Source organism: Rutilus rutilus, assembly GCF_951802725.1.
Source record: "Rutilus rutilus genome assembly, chromosome: 17".
In the NCBI taxonomy this organism is placed as follows: Eukaryota; Metazoa; Chordata; class Actinopteri; order Cypriniformes; family Leuciscidae; genus Rutilus; species Rutilus rutilus.
The window spans coordinates 33,327,049-33,344,433 of record NC_140230.1 but is presented as its reverse complement, the minus strand read 5'-3'; the positions used below and the strand labels follow the sequence as shown (position 1 = coordinate 33,344,433).

The 17,385-nt window shown below is 45.5% G+C and overlaps 1 protein-coding gene across 1 annotated transcript; it reads left to right on the top strand.

Moving 5' to 3' along the window:
- Positions 1-214: 214 nt before the first annotated feature.
- On the top strand, positions 215-15,732 carry LOC311275745 (protein lifeguard 1-like). Its single transcript, XM_084384976.1, has 7 exons — positions 215-672; positions 7,721-8,024; positions 8,122-8,231; positions 13,815-14,015; positions 14,102-14,230; positions 14,780-14,923; positions 15,271-15,732. Exons 2-7 carry the CDS (start codon positions 7,736-7,738, stop codon positions 15,418-15,420), a joined length of 1,023 nt encoding a protein of 340 aa, XP_084241102.1. The 5' UTR covers positions 215-672; positions 7,721-7,735; the 3' UTR covers positions 15,421-15,732.
- Positions 15,733-17,385: the final 1,653 nt, after the last annotated feature.

Genomic DNA, 17,385 nt, shown 5'->3' with positions numbered 1-17,385 from the left:
ATCTAAGAGACGTTTAGGCTTTAGGTTCAACCGCCACCCGCACGAATTTAATTAAAATATAAAAAATTTTGTCACTTCATCCGCCCGATCCGCGGTTTATCCGCATCTCTAGTGTGTGTGTGTGTGTGTGTGTGTGTGTATGTGTGTATGTGTGTGAGTTAGCTCGGCCCTCCCTCATGCAGTTTAATTGGTTGACATCGCGTGTATGTTTGACAGGAACAGAATGTGAGGCTGATCAGACAGTCGAAACAAATGTGTGTGCGCCTTTAGGCCTATATAATTATGTTTTTGTTGGTTTTTGAATTAGTCAATTATTTTAAATACAATTAAAATCATTCATTATTTCATTATTAGCCTACATACTGATTTAATTTCTATAGGCTATATTTTTAAAAATAGAGTCGGCTCTTCAGATATGCGAGCCGGCTCCCGTCGTTCACCTACAAGAGCCGGCTCTTAGATCCGGCTCATTCGCGAACGACCCATCACTACCTCCCCCTGGATTTCGTGTTCTGCAGTGAGGACCATCTCCGCGTTCACGAGAGTCGTGGTTTTTTCGTGTTTAGCCTACTGAAGAGAACTGATTTTTTACGACGAAGCTTCAAGTTTAATTGATTAGGTGTGTTAATTAAGTTCGAAAACCCAACTCTACTCTACAGCGCGCAGTTTCAGGTAAGTTCAGATACTCTTCATCACTGAAGTGAAAACAGAAGTCATGTTGCGCAATTTTACTCTGACTTGTCTCTTTTGTTCTCTTACATTGTTATCTTGTTACTGTAACCATTTGTATATTCATATTGAATATTGGGATCGTAATATTAGCGTTATTATTTTTCAACGCTCTGTTACGGCGTCTTACCAGAGATATTTTTATAGTTTTACACCACTTTTTTTGACGTTGTTTTTTGACGTTTTTATAAGGGAAGTAAAAGCCGATTTTGAGGCCTGGAAAGGCATAGAAATGATTAAGACATTAAAGTAAATGTACATTTGTCATAGTAAATATATTTAGTCGTTATGCTGTATGTATGTTTGTGAATTATTTTCTAGATACTGCAAGATTTTCATTCAGTGAACACTGGAGTGTTGATGGTCAGGCTGGGAAAATAAAAAAATCAACATTATTTTTATATAAATGATATATGTATTTTATTTGTATTGTATTTTGTTTATATATATATATATATATATATATATATATATAGAATATTGGGAGCCTTATTATTTCTCAACGCTCTAGCTGTTACGGCGTCTTACCAGAGGTTTTTTTTTTTTTTTTTTTTAATAGATATGACGTTAGATATGACGTTAGGGAAGTGAGTAACAGTCCAGTCATTTTATGAAAAAAGGTTGAACAAGTTGCAACAGAAGCAAACTCAACTGATTTTGTATCCTCAATATGTCCTGAGTAAGGAAAAAAAAAGCCCCGAAGAATCTCATTAGCGGAAAGTTTCGAAAAAGACCCAAATAAAACCTATTTATACGCCTATTCATTATTTTTCTTACGTGAATAGGGTAAAATTGTAACCTTTAGATATCACCATGAAAATTACTGAGTTGATTAGATTACTTACATCAAGACAAACAAAAAAAATGTATTACAAGTTTTTTTAAATTGTTTGTTAACATGGGCAAACGGTGCATAATCTAATTACCACAACAGGTCTAAACATTGGGTATAGCCATGGGTGAAAATGTCTTGTTGAATGCATAGCCTACCTGTCAACACTCCCGGGGAAAACTGTAGTAGCAGGTAGTAGACGCGGGAAGTTGAATAAGCGTTACTGGTAGAAATGGGAAAAGTCTCAGTGGTAAGTAGCCTAAATATTTAACGCAATTAACGCAGCATCCGTTTTTTTTCTGTCATCCTTTGGCTGCATGGCGTTACATTATATGACGCGCTTTTATTCTTGCTAATGCTTTTAAACCAATCAAGCCATATCTTAGGCTACTTATTTTATAAAATTTTAAAAGCGGAAAGCGCATCACTCATTCCTGGGAATACATTTGCCATCGCAGCATGACCTTGACGGAAATAAATATCTTATGCGAAAAAATACCAGAGAAAAAGTCTCAGCTGTGCTCAGATTTGTAAACCGTAGGGGAGACCGGGGACAGTTGCAACATGGGGATGGTTGCAACATGTCATTTTTCTCCAATCAGAAACAAGCTAGAGTGATGACACTCATACTGCACATGCACAGTTAGACCCTCCCCCCACCAAGAAGACAGTAGACATATTTAACATCTGCTGCTGGATTTATTGAACAAAACGTAATCGGTTACCTAATGTAACCTCTGTTCTCTCTAGAAGAGGGAACGAGTATTGCGTAAGTTGCTTACGCTACAGGTAAAGTCATCTTTTCTCGAGATATGAAGCCAAAAAATTATCCTTAATTTTTATAATCTTGTCAACGCAGTGCAGCAGCACGCAGACCTAGAGCAGGCTGTCTAGCGTGCTCATTGGCTGCCCTGCGGCAACTGCAGCAGCCTACCACTGAGCCTGGCGTGACGTCACGCCCAATGAGGGCGCTTGGCTGTCAGAAGGGGCGTGGTTTAGCGTATAAAAGGAAGGCTCGCTGCGGCTGCTAGGAGGACTTTGCGGGCCCGGGCTTCAGCGCTATCTTGAGCCGGGGTCCCCGGGGGGGAGGCTGTCTGTGACGGCTGGTCGAGCGCGATCTAGGACGGCCGCCCTGTCGTCACTGCGAAGACGGAGGCTGAGACGAGCGCTGTGACGAGCTGCGTGCAGGAGGCTGATTCTGAAATCGGCCTGCAGCTGAGCTCGAGCGGCGGGGCAGGAAGAGATTCATAGCCTGCTATGCCTTCTGTACCTCCGAAAAGTGATCCACAATCCCGCTTAACGCCAAAGAGACCGGTGGGGGAGAGCGGGGCGTTGAGAAACACGGAGCACTCAGATTCACTCATATCCGCGAGCGTCAGCCAAAGATGTCTTTCGGTGACGGTGAGCGCGGCCATGGATCTCCCGATGGCTTGTGCCGCGGACTTTGTAGCGCGAAGCGAGAGGTCCATCGCGCTGCGCAGGTCCGTCAGAACAGCTTGATCCGAGCCTTTCTCGTCCATTTCGCGGAGGAGATCGGCTTGAAGGATCTGGAGAACAGCCATAGAATGCATGGCGGAAGCAGCCTGGTCGGCGGCAGCGAAGGCGCGGCCGACGAGTGCTGACGTGGTCCTGCAGGCCTTGGACGGTAGGGCAGACTTTGAGCGCCATCTGGCGGATGGCGAGCAAAGGTGCGCTGCGACCGCTTCCTCTACCGGGGGAATTTGTGTATATCCCTTCTCGGCGGCCCCGTCTACTTAAGAGAGGGTCGAGGGGACCGGAGAGCGGAGTCTAGCGGAGAAGGGGGCGCTCCAAGACTTCGAGAGCTCGGTGTGGAGCTCAGGCAGGAAGGGTGCTGACCTAGAGGCAGGCATTGGCGGCGGCTAGGCAGAAAACACCCGTCGAGTCTGTTAGGCTCGGGCGCCTTCGGTGGGGACCACTCGAGGCCCAGTTGGTCGACCGCCTTAGTGAGGAGGCGGAGAAGTTCCGCGTCGACATTGACGTGGGACCGGCTAGACTCCCGTGTCGAAGAGGAGGTGGAGCGGTGAGATCTGGACCACTCTTCGCTGTCCGAGGCCAGGAGAGAGCAGCTGTCACCGATGGCAGCCTCATCCGCTTCATCCCCTGAGGCGACGGCAGTGCGGGCGAGAGCCGGCAGCTGCGCGTCGGAAAAGGGGGTGGAGAAGGAGAGAGGGAGGCTCGCGGGAAGGGTTCTGGCGAGCACTCAGCTGCTGCATCGGGTTCCGGTGGCCTCTGGGAGTGGCGCTTCTTCTTGTGCGGCCCGATGGAGGCAGGCAGAGAGACAGCGAGAGCGTCGAACGAGGCGAGTCGAGCCCGCAGGGTCGACATCGGCAGTTCTTCGCAGAATTTGCAGCCCCCCGAAGAGAGAGCGAGGGCTGCGTGGTCTCGTCCCAGGCAGAGAGCGCAGATCACATGGCGGTCGCTGAGCGGGGCTCAGTAAGAGCCACAGGAAATGCGAGGCATTTTCAAACAAACGCCTCGCTCTCTTTTAGAGTAGTGTGTCGCAGGGCGAGCACACAAGTGAAGCACAGCAAAAAAGGATACTGTCGCCGGATAGCGAAGCAGGCACGGATGGCTGAAGGCGCCGAAGACGACTGGCTTCCTCAGACTCTATCCCCGGCTTGCTGGTCGCTTGTTTCGACGGCGGCTTCTCTCGGAGTCCAGCGATGCGGAGAGCTTCGCTGAAGAGACGAAAATCGGGGGAGCAGCCTCCGAGCCTTCCTTTTATACGCTAAACCACGCACCTTCTGACGGGCTGTGACGCGTGAGGGCGCCAAGCGCCCTCATTGGGCGTGACGTCACACCAGGCTCAGTGGTAGACTGCTGCAGATGCCGCAGGGCAGCCAATGAGCACGCTAGGTAGCCTGCTCTAGGTCTGCGTGCTGCTGCACTGCGTTGACAAGATTATAAAAATTAAGGATAATTTTTTGGCTTCATATCTCGAGAAAAGATGACTTTACCCGTAGCGTAAGTTGATTACGCAATACGAGAGAACCTCTCGTAAGAGAACTTGTTTTTGAGGTATGAAAGTAAATCTTTTCATGAGATATATTTTTGTCATACTGTCCTGACATTTTGTATGAATTAATCAAAACTTACTTAGTTTGAATTATTGTTTTGTTGACTTCTAAGTGACATGGTTATATGTGTCAAAGTCAGTGTGCACATTATGTTCTGTCATGGCTGATAGGGTCGGGGACGGTTGCAACAAGTTATAAATTGCATGTTTAATAAAAGTTTGTTGCATTGCAAATTGTTCAATTCTTCCTGTCTGACACTGAAATATGGAGGGATTGAATAGCATCTGTAACACCTGCACACTGAATCTATGTAGGCCTATGTTCTACACATACACAAACAAAACTCAATAACTGTTATTTGATAAATATGACTAAATAAATAAATGATAGGCTACAATAATATTATTGAAATAAATAATACTATAATATTATAGTAGGCCTTAAACAGTTAATATTTTCAGAATTCTATGCTCATTGAGACAAAAAGCTTAAGTTAATTAATGAAATTTAAGGTATTTTTACATGTTGCAACCGTCCCTGGGTTGTGTTGCAACTGTCCCCTGGGTTGGGGTCAGTTGCAACATCTGGCTTCTTCTATTCAAATAAATACTGTGAACGATATGTCATATATAATCATCTTTAAATGGTATGGGTAATTAGCAGACAGATGCAAGTTTAATACAGATTTGGTTGATCTAGTCCAAATAGTCTCTGAGTAATTGAGAGAAATGCAAAAAGTGTTGCAACTGTCCCCTGTCTCCCCTACAGTTGCTTTGGTTTTTCAATCCGTACCCGTTTCGCCCCCTGGCTCAAAAGGAACACAACAAAAATAGGGACACACGAGAAAGCCAAAATAGAATGCAAAATTTATTAACAAAATAGAACTTGGCCTATACAGAAAAAAAAAAAAAAACAACCTACGTATAGCCTACAACGGTAACAGTGAACAAATTCATAATCCGTGCACGCTTTCGCAATCGTTGTTTTGTAAATCGTTCTTTCGCAATATAGTTGTTTGTTTGTAATATTCAGTTCCTGTGAAAAATTGTGAAATACTGTTCCTATAGGTGAAGTTACACAACAATATGCTGATTGATTGCATAACAATATTTGGATGTAATATTCAGTTCCAGTGAAAATCTGTTCCAGTTAATGGAGTAGGCCGGCCATTCCCAAACTGTGGTCCGCGGACTTTCCCACTAGTGGTCCGTGAGGGTACTGCAGGTGGTCTGTGGAAAGGCTAAATAAAATATAAAATAATATTTTTTTACCTTCATTTTACCAGGAAATTCCCATTAAAAAAGTAAAAAGAATATGTAGGCCGATATTGATATACAATTTAAATTAAATTGTCAAGTTATTGTGTGATTATTAAAATAGGCTAGAGGCGCTCGGCCGTGACGTTCAAGTTCAGTGCCGTTAGAACTACAACATGGATCGGTGAGTAGCAACAGGTTCTCTGAAGAGAAAAGTAGCAGAGGCAGATATGTTCTCATTATCACATCACACGCATAGCCTTTAGTTTATAGGCAGTTTATGAAACGAAATGTTTATAAATGGAATGAATAAGGCCTGTTATTATTTTAATTTCCAGTTAGTTTCTTGATCCGCGTTTCTGAAATGTTTTGCGGATGTGCTGTTAAGTGAACAAACTCAAGCCTAACGTTACTTTTTGACAAACTCAAGCCTAACGTTACTTTTTGAGGACTTGTAAAACTCTGAAGATTAATAATCCCCTAAAATCGCCAAAGGTTTTGAAATGTTGACTAACGTTATATCCAAGTGTTCTTATTACTACTGTATAGATTTCATACTCCATTGCTATGGAAATAAGCCTGTTGTTCAAATGAACCTGATTATGCCCTCGGGCGCTTGAGTAAATAAATAAATAAATAAAATATGTGGCAACCGTTGTGAGCAGTAAACTTTCTTTTAACAAGCCGTACTGATTTAGAGGTGCGGATTAATTCAGGTATGTGTAGACATATTTTATTATGTGTATTATGAGGCGGTCTGCAAAAATTCTTGATTACAAATAGTGGTCCACACACACAAAAAGTTTGAAAACCCCTGGAGTAGGCTATCACTATACACAGGTGATGTGTAATATTCAGTTCCAGTAAACTCCACCCACTGGAACAGTTTCTTACAGTAACTAAATATTACACAACATCACCTGTTCAGTTTTGCAAACTGTAGCCTACTCACAGATTTGTGGACTATACCTTATTTTAGAAATCTGTTTTTCTCTGTATATTGATTTGTTGTGTATTGTTAAGATTAATACAACTGTCTTAACTGAATTTTTCTATGATTTGGCGATGGGGTGTGTAATGTATAGATGACATGAAACCGCATGTGGTTGAACTGAAACCACCCCAGGTCTCCTGTATTTTGGTACCCAAATGTTGCCAGTTATGTGATGTTGTTGACACATAACAGTAAAATACTTAATGTTAAGGTCTGAATGGAACCCATTTAGGCTACCCATGAACATTAATACATTGAGGCAGGAAGAAGTACTTTAAACCAGCCTTTTGCAATTTGTTGAAGGTTGACTCCCATTTTGGCTTAAAATGACTGAACTAAAGTGCCGAAATCCAAAACTGGTAACAAAAGATTGTCATGAACATCTACTCAGTGTTATTTTAGCATCGTTGACATATACAGTAGTGGCCAAAAGTGATGTCCATTTTTTTTTCATAGTTGTACACCACTTTTTTGACGTTGTTTTTTGACGTTGTTATAAGGGAAGTAAAAGCCGATCTTGAGGCCTGGAAAGGCATAGAAATGATTAAGACATTAAAAGTGAACGTATATTTGTTATAGTAAATGCATTTAGTCGTTATGCTGTATATGTTTGTGAATTATTTTCTAGATACTGCAAGATTTTCATTCAGTGAACACTGGAGTGCTGATGGTCAGACTGGGAAAATAAAAAAATTAACATTATTTTTATATAAATTATATATATATATTTTATTTTATTTTATTTGTATTGTATTTTGTTTATATATATATATATATATATATATATATATATATATATATATATATACATACATACATACATACATATATACACACAGTATATATATTTATTTATTTATTTATTTTACAGTACTGAGATCCAGTCATGGCACAAAACAAAGATGGATACACTCGCTTTGACAACCCCCCACATGTCACCACCATGGTTCAGCCTGCCCCGCCAGGCTTTATGATGCCTCCCCCTTCTTATGATGCCGCTGTTCAAGGAGCGGTTCCTGGAGTCCCTGTTACTGGATATGCTGGACCCCTGTATGCACCACCAACTGCTTTTGGGAATCCCATGTACAGACAGGGAGGGTCTGGATATCCACAGCAACCTTATCCTCAAGTAGGACCTTACGCCAAAGGTCCGTACAAACAACCACTTTCGTATGGTAAGAGATTCAACCTCACATATGGGAATATTAATTCATGCTCTTTGTTAATAAACTCTCAACTAAGTTAGTTATCCTTTTTGTTTTGTGAAACAAGTGGCAATGGGTGATCCAGTGAAAAGCGGCCCACCTCCAGACTATGAAAAGGACCCGTTCGGAGGCTTTGGACTCGATAATAAAGTCATCAGAAGGATGTTCATTCGAAAGGTAAACACTGATACGGAGCAATCCTTCATGACAGCACCAATAAAAAGATTCAACACACTCAAAACAAGATCCAAGTTCAACGGAAACCATACTGTATACAGCATCATGTTCTCATGTGTTCCCTTTCAGTCGGGTAACGTTCGACTTAGTCGATCGTACCGACTGATGGGATCATGCCAGGGAGCCAGATGTCTTCGATATAGTATACAAATCAAGCCAAATGAGCTTTGGCAGGTGCGCAATCCACGCCCCGCACTGCAGCGCGGGTATAACCGGGAAGTGGATGCACCCACCATTCATTCTTTTCGCTTCGGAGCCGATCGGTTGTTATGTTGATATCTCTGAAAGTGTACTTTAATAACAAGCCTGTGTATGTCGGCACTTCTGTTGGAAGCTCTCCCAGTGCTGACGTTACAGCGTGTGGCAGCGGTGATCGCGAGCTTCTGAATCTCTTAACTGCTGTTCTCACAGCAACCTTTGTGTTTGTTGGCTGACGGTCGGTTTAAGGGCGAGGAAAGTGAGTGCTGTGTCGCCGCAGACATCCCTGTGTGCTCCAGCACTGGTGAAGGGCGTTATTCCAAGTAAACACGGGTGAGTTTTTCATCTTTCTTCTACGGAAGAAGGATGTCTTTCCAACTGTGCGCTGCTGGATGTGGTCGTTCCCTAGCCCTCTGTGATGGTCACAATTTCTGTGTCGCGTGTTTGGGCGTACAACACGCTGAGGCAGCTTTTGTGGATGGTGCATGTTTTCTGTGTGAAAATATGCCTATCTCAGTGTTGAGATCTAGACTCTTGTTCGCTCGCGAATGTAGAGTCCCTGATTTTGCGCCACTCCCTCGCGGGTGGTGTGAGTCAGGTGATCGCAGAGTTGTGTTTGAGGCTCCGCCCGGAGATTATTCCCCGTGGACTCATCACAACTCCTTCACATCGATACCTTTGGATTGTAGTGTTGAGCGCACTGATTCATCTGTAATGGGTGAATTAGACATTCCATTGAAAATTCACCAGGGGGATAGAATGCCGACCACTACATTTGAGGGCGAGCTGTATACTGTCGGGGACGATACCCCCGTGCTGTCCCCCCTGGGTTGTTCACCATGGCCTGAGTCAGATCCACAGTCATCAGCTATGCTGAAACGGGCCGCCGAGGCTGTCGGGCTCGAGTGGAATCCTCCTTGGTTTCTTGGAGCGGGTCGGGCTCTGCCCACTGCTCCAGTACCTTTCTTTCCCGAGATGCATGGGGAGCTAACCAGGTCATGGAAGGCACCCTTTACTGCCTTAAGTGACCAGGATGGCTCCTCCCCCCTCGCTACCCTTGAGTGCGGCGCAACGAGTGGTTATACGGCGATCCCTCCGGTGGAGCGGTCTGTTCTGGCACACCTGTGTCCGGCGACCGCTACATCCGGCTCTGGAGAACCAAGTTTCCCCTCACAGGCTCTGGAGTCATTGTCTGCTTTGTCAGACGCGGCTTATGGAGCCTGTGGGCAAGCCGCTGCCTCTATGCACGCCTTGGCCTTGTTACAGCTTTTTCAGGCTAAAATACTCCAGGACGTGGTCGGTCTGGTTGATATGGAGGATGCGGACAAGGTTCGGATCCTGGACTCCCCAATTTCCCAGACGGGGTTGTTTGGCGACGCTACAGTGGGTGGTGCCCAACAGCCTTCTGTAGCTTAGTCGCAGGTGGAGAAAGCCCGACACACCCTGCCGCGATGGCCTGCTGAGCCTCTCACCCCGTCGCCGCTAGCAGTCACTCCACCAGCACGTCGCCGAGGGCGCCCCCCTAAGGCAGCTCAGCCTGTTAGGCCCCCGCCACAGCTCGGGCCTCAGCATAGAGCTAGCCGTAGACAGGCTGCCCAGCCTTTGTCAGATCTGGCGGAGATCAGCCGGAGTACAGTGGTTTCCGAATCGCCAAAGGGACAGAAATTCTCAACCCTGGGATTCAAGAGGTTCAGATTATCAGACACCCCAGATCAGTCTGGCCTGCCTCAATCCCCTCTTGTGTCGCCAGTTGGCAGACGAGTACGGATCAAGGACCCAGGTTTGTCTCCTCCCGTACTCAATGCCACCCAGTGGAGGCAGGTTTGTGTGATACGTACCATCTTAGGGCCCTCCGGGTTGGGTCCCTGCCCTCCACTTCGCTGCCCTCCTCCTGGTACGTCAGTGGTGCCACAAGCCCCCCGGAATGGTTTCTGCAAGCCTGGAAAGACCTCTGCAGACCGTCCAGCTGGCTCCTGAGCACCATTGCACACGGCTACGGTTGTGAAGAGCAGGTCTGCCCCAATCTTGCGTGTGGAAATTGCTGTCCTACTGGCGAAGGATGCAATAGAACCGGTGTCTGTAGCCGACATGAAGCGAGGGTTTTACAGCCCTTACTTCATTGTGCCAAAGAACCTACACATCTTGAATCGGGCCCTTTACAAGCTCCCGTTCAAGATGATAGTACTCAGGGACATTTGCAGATGTGTCCGTCCAGGAGATTGGTTTGCAGCGGTAGACCTGAAGGACGCGTACTTTCACGTCTCCATCCTGCCGCGACGCAGGCCATTCCTGAGGTTCGTGTTCGAGGGTCGGGCGTATCAGTACAAAGTCCTACCCTTTGGACTGTCTCTGTCCCCCCGCGTCTTTACGAAGCTCGCGGAGGTGGCCATTTCTCCCTTGAGAGAACAGGGCGTTCGTGTCCTCAACTACCTCGATGACTGGCTGATACTGGCTCCTTGCTCAGTCAGCAAGGGCTGGGAACAGTTGTGCGAACACAGAGACTTGCTGCTCCAGCATATCAGTCTATTGGGTCTTCAGGTCAACTGGGAAAAGAGCAAGCTCACCCCCGGGCAGAGCATCTCTTTTCTCTGTATGGAGTTGGACTCGTTCAAACAGACGGCACATCTAACGGAGGATCGTGCCCAGTCGATGCTGAACTGCTTGGATATGTTCAAGAGCAGGATGGTGGTTCCACTGAAATACTTTCAGAGGCTCCTGGGGCATATGGCTTCCGCAGCGGCAGTCACGCCGCTGGGGTTGTTACATATGAGACCACTTCAGCATTGGCTTCTTGGCCGGGTCCCATGGAGGGCGTGGAAAGACGGCAGGTTCCCGGTTGTGATTTCTCGAACTTGCCGGAAAACCTTCCAACCTTGGTCAGACGCTGTGTTTCTCCGGTCCGGTGTGTCCATGATATAAGCGTCCAGGCATGCGGTGGTGTTCACAGATGCCTCCAAGACAGGTTGGGAGGCCACGCACGACGGGTATGCAGTAGCAGGACGCTGGACAGGTCCTCAGCTGCATTGGCATATCAATTGCTTCGAGTTGTTAGCGTTACTACTTGCTTTGAGACGCCTCAAAACGCAGCTGCTCAGCAAGCATGTACTGGTCAGATCGGACAATACCACGACCGTGTCGTACATCAACAAGCAAGGCGGTGCACGTTCACGTCATCTGACACAACTCGCCCGTCTCCTCCTTTGGTGGAGTCAGAAGCATCTGAGGTCCCTTCATGCCATTCATATTCCAGGTCTGCTCAATCACTGTAGATAGACTCCAGGTCTGGTCCCTGGACGGGAAGTGGAGGTTCTGAGGGGTCTACCACAAGCTGTCGTAGACACTATCACCTCTGCTAGAGTCCCCTCCACGAGACTGACTTATACATCGAGGTGGAACCTGTTCATTGGTTGGAGCAAGGGCTGTCTCCCTCCTCCCTCAAAGTGTATGTTGCCTCTATTGCCGCACATCACGATGCAGTTGGTGAGAAATCCCTGGGGAAGCACGATCTGATCGTCAGGTTTCTTAAGGGAGTAATGAGGTTGAACCCTCCTTGCATCTCTTCCATACCCTCTTGGGACCTTTCTCTGGTGTTAACAGCACTTCAGAGACCTCCCTTTGAGCCCCTGCGGACAGTGGAGTTAAAAATTCTGTTGCCGCTCATGGTTCCCCCGTTAGCCGGAACTATTCTTGTCCATATGTTGTCCTGCCTGTATTCGCCCAGGCCATATGTGTATTCTCACAATACCCCCCCCCCCCCCCCCCCCCAGCAGTAGAACAGCAGTAACTTCCCGGGTTTCAGCCCTATCCTATCTCGGCACTGGAAGGTGGCAGTAATAGTGGCGTGTTAGAGGATCCCATCAGTCGGTACGATCAACTACGTCGAACGTTACCCAACTGAAAGGGAACGTCTCGGTTACCAATGTAATCCTCGTTCCCTGAAGGAGGGAACGGAGACTTAGTCCCCACTATTACTGGACCACCGCTGACCGGGTTCCGCTCGGCTCCTCAGCCAAAAAAATAAATGGTGGGTGCATCCACTTCCCTGTTATACCCGCACTGCAGGGCGGGGCATGGATTGCGGATTGCACTTGCCAAAAGCTCATTTGGCTTGATTTGTATACTATATCGAAGACATCTGGCTCCCTGGCGTGATCCCATCAGTTGGTACGATCGACTAAGTCTCCGTTCCGTTCTTCAGGGAACGAGGGTTACATTGGTAACCGAGACGTTATGATTATTAAAGGGTTAGTTTACCCAAAAATGAAAATTATCTCATAATTTACTCGCCCTCATGCCATCCTGGGTGTATATGACTTTCATCTTTCAGCCAAACACAATCAGAGTTATATTAAATAATATCCTGGCTCTTCCAAGCTTTTTAATGGGAGTGAATGGAGATTTTGAAGCCCGAAAAAGCTCATCCATCCATCAAAAAAGTAATCCATACGACTCCTGGGGAATAATAACGGCCTTCTGAAGCGAAGCCATCCGTTTTTGTAAGAATAATATCCATATTTATAACTTTATAAACTGTAATCACTGGCTTCCGGTAACGGGAAGAGTGACCTCTGACCTAACACAAGACGTATTGACGAATGCGGAAGTGCAGAGGACAGAGCAAAACAAAACACCGCTCACAAGTTAGAAGTCTAAAACGAGAACTTTTAAAGAGAAATGTGGAAGGAGCTTAAGTTTGTTGCCTAGCCCTATTTGTTTGAACCGCGATAAGCGTTTACTCTCACCTAAGCTTACGCTACTCCTACATCCTAAATTATGTGCTGGGTATATTTATTAAATATATATTTACAAACTTTTATGTTAGATGCGATTAATCGCGATTAATTGATTTGACGGCTCTAATATGTGTGTTTATATGTATATATATATATATGACTACAGCCAGTAGGAGGAGCTCGTTCCGCATGTTTTCAACCCGCCCATAGGGGGGTCATCTCACGATAAAACGGCGTCTTTTCAGTTTCGAGTCGACTAGTAGCCTAGTTGTGTCATTTCTTCCGATACTGCCCTCTGTAACCAGTAGGCGTGGCTTGGGAGTGGCCTCGTAGGGCAGCGAATCAAGTGTATTCTGGGAGTTGTAGTCTTTCATCCACATGAGCCAAAAATAAATTTTCTGGCTTTTCTCAGTCTAGAAGGCACCAACTTCTAAAATAATTTCACATTTCTACTACATAAATGACCCAATTTAAATACACATTCATCTTTCCAGCGGTGAAATATCCCTGTAACTATAGTAATTGTGCAATGAGACCCGCTAAAACCCAACAATGAATTTTGACGTTGTATTATTTGTGTACTTGTGTTCAGGTGTTCGCTGTTTTAAGTGTGCAGCTGGCAGTGACCTGTGGCTTCGTGGCCCTCTTCACTTTTGAACCTCACGTCAAACTGTTTGTGATGAAGAACACGTGGACGTACTTGGTCGGCTATGTAGTTTTCCTCGTGCCCTACTTCGTCATCCTCTGCTGCGGAGACTTTCGCCGGAAGCATCCGTGGAACCTCATTTCTTTGGTGAATCTTTGATGTAACAGATTCAACTGGAAAACATTTAAAATTCTCCTTTCATGCTCTGTACTGAATGATTTCCTGCATTTCAGTCTGTCCTGACACTGGCGATGTCCTACATGGTTGGGGTGATATCCAGCTTCTACGATACCAAAATCGTGGTGATGGCTGTCGGCATTACGGTGCTGGTTTGCTTTACGGTGATCGTCTTCTCTCTACAGGTCAGCGCTCGTCTTGCCATCTCAATAACCGGACACTTTCATATTTTTCAAATAATTTTGTCCGATTAATACCTTAATCAAGTTAAGTGTTTTGCTCTTCCCTCATATTTAAAATATATAAAATATTGTCCTCATATTTTGATGGTTTAATCAAAATTGTAGGGTTATTAATCTCCCCTCCAGACATCACTTTTGGCCACTACTGTAAAATATAGTTTTTGTTATTATTTTTTAAATTACACTTTTATTTGTATATTTTCTGTTAATAATTTTAGCACATAATTTAGCACATTACTGAAGTTTTACTAATTTTGTTTTCTTTTTTTAAAATATGCCTATATGGTTTTTATTCATTTTTATTTATTAGTACTTAAAGTTAAACTAAATAAAAATGTAAATGTTGCTTTGAATTCTAGCTAAAGTAAAATTAACATTAAAATGTTTTCCTGTGTGTGTACAGAACAATGTACGAAAATAGTTTTCTTTTTTAGTGTTAGTGCTGTCATTTACAAAAGCTGATTTTCATAAATATCTCCTGTCCAATCACAGACCAAGTTTGACTTCACTTCCTGTTACGGGGTGCTGTTCGTGTGCTTCATCGTCCTGTTCTTCTTTGGGATCCTGTGCATCTTCCTGTACAGTAGGATTCTGGAACTCATCTATGCTTCGCTGGGTGCGCTGATCTTCACCTGTGTGAGTGCTCCATTTTTTTAGCTAATAATAATCAATTCAATCATAAAAATGTACAATAAAAATAAAAAAACATGAAATAATTTGATTTGTTTTCCTGCATGTCGTGACTATTATATCAGAGAACTATGAACATGCAAATATTAATTTAAATGATTAAAAGAGAGGTGTTTTCTGGGCCCTGGAGGTGTTTTGACATGTCAAATACTAACCAAACTAAACTACTGTATAACTAAATATTAAATCTCAGGGTCCAAAGAGTTTTGGAATCCCTGCTGTAGATAACATGCTTCATTTCGACTCGTATCATACAAGAAAATAAATGAAATAATGTCCCGATTGTATTGCAGTTCTTGGCCGTGGACACACAGCTGATTCTGGGGAACAAGAAATTATCCCTGAGTCCCGAGGAATATATCTTTGCTTCCCTCAATTTGTATTTGGACATCGTCCAAATCTTTTTATACCTTTTGCGAATCTTTGGAAGAAGCAGTGATTAAAATTCCACCATTGGAGATCATCAAGCGTTTGTGCTTACAGAAACAAACGCAGTGTGGCGTTTTCTTCCATTCTTAAATGCTTTCTTGTGTCCCAGTTTGATATGCAGACACAACTATGATTAAACTATTTGTACTTCCTGAAAATGTATAACAATGTCTAGTCTCTGTGATCAGTGATATATATATATCATTAGCAAATACACTGATTAATTTTCCTCTCTGCTGTACTTATGTTTATGTTATCACTTCTTGCTATTTTTATGCATTCCATTTTACTTTTAAGAAGGGAATAAAAACGTCTTTAGGAACAAATTCATTGTTTTGGACATTTTTTTTTTCTCATCTCTACAGTTACATTCCGGTTCCATTGATGACAGCATAGTAGCATTCTGATTCTTGTGCTTTTCTCAAAGACAGAAGCAAAATCATTTGTGTTTGATCTGGTGGAGAGTAAAATGGATGAGATAAAAAACAGTTCATTGCGGATGGACGTTGAGGAACTGTGTCATGACATGGATCGTTTGGATAGTGAAGAAAATGCTGAGCTGAACAGATTTACATCAACCGATGGTCGGATCAGTGCATCCGTGCCGAGGGTCCCCTCGGTCAGGGAATAAAACAACTGGCAATGGGTCGAGTCCGGAGAGGCAAACAGATCTATCTGAGCGGCTCCGAAGAAGTCCCATATCAGCTGGACCACCTGGAGATGGAGACGCCACTCTCCCGGAATCGTAGCCTGTCGTGAGAGCTCGTTGGCTGCACGATTGAGCACGCCAGGGATGTGAATGGCACGAAGCGACCTCAGATGGCGGGCGAGTTGCGGCATGCGGCGGGAGTGTATACCACCTTGACGGTTGATGTACGCAACGGTCGCAGTGCTGTCCATATGTGCTTGCCATGTAGCAGCCCTTTGAGGCGGCCCAGCGCAAGGCGTACTGTGAGCAACTCGAGGCAATTGATGTGCCAATGCAGTTGAGGCCCCGTCCACAGACCTGAAACTGCATGCCCGTTGTACGTGGCCCCCCAGTCGGTGGCAGAGGCATCCGTGAAGACCACAGCATGCCTGGACACTTGTTCTAGGGGAACACCTGCTCGTGTAAACGAAGGGTCCGACCACGGGCTGAAGGTTTGGAGGCAGTGCGGGGTGATGTGCACCCGGTACGTGCTGCTCTGCCACGCCCATCTCGGGACTCGGCCATGAAGCCATTGCTGAAGCGGCCTCATATGAAGCAATCCGAGCGGTGTTACTGCGGCTGCGGATGCCATATGCCCCAGGAGCCTCTGAAAAAAGTTCAGTGGGACCGCAGTCCTGCTCTTGATTGTACTCGAGCAGTTCAACACTGACCGGACGTGCTCCTCTGTGAGTCGCGCTGTCTGGTTGACCGAGTCCAACTCCATACCGAGATAAGAGATCCTCTGCGCAGGGGAGAGTTTGCTCTTGTCCCAGTTGACCCGAAGGCCAAACAGGCTAAGGTGATGGAGCACCATGTCCCTGTGTTCACACAACTGATCTCGAGACTGAGCCAGGATCAGCCAGTAAGTCGAGATAGTTGAGAATACGAATGCTGCGTTCTCGGAGTGGAACAATGGCTGCCTCCGCAACTTTCGTGAAGACACGGGGCGACAGGGACAGCCCGAAGGGCAGGACTTTGGACTGATATGCCCGACCCTCGAACGCAAACCGCAGGAACGGTCTGTGAGACATGAAAGTACGCGTCCTTCAGGTCGATCGCTGCAAACCAATCTTGGGGACGGATGCATTTGAAAATGCGTTTCTTGAACGGGAGCTTGTGCAGGGCCCGATTCAAGGTTCGCAGGTCCAAGATTGGCCGTAACCCACCACCTTTCTTGGGTACAATGAAGTAAGGGCTGTAGAACCCTGTCTTCATATCGGCTGGAGGAACCGGCTTGATCGCGTCCTTCGCCAGTAGAACATCGGTCTCTGCCCACAAGACAGGGGCATCG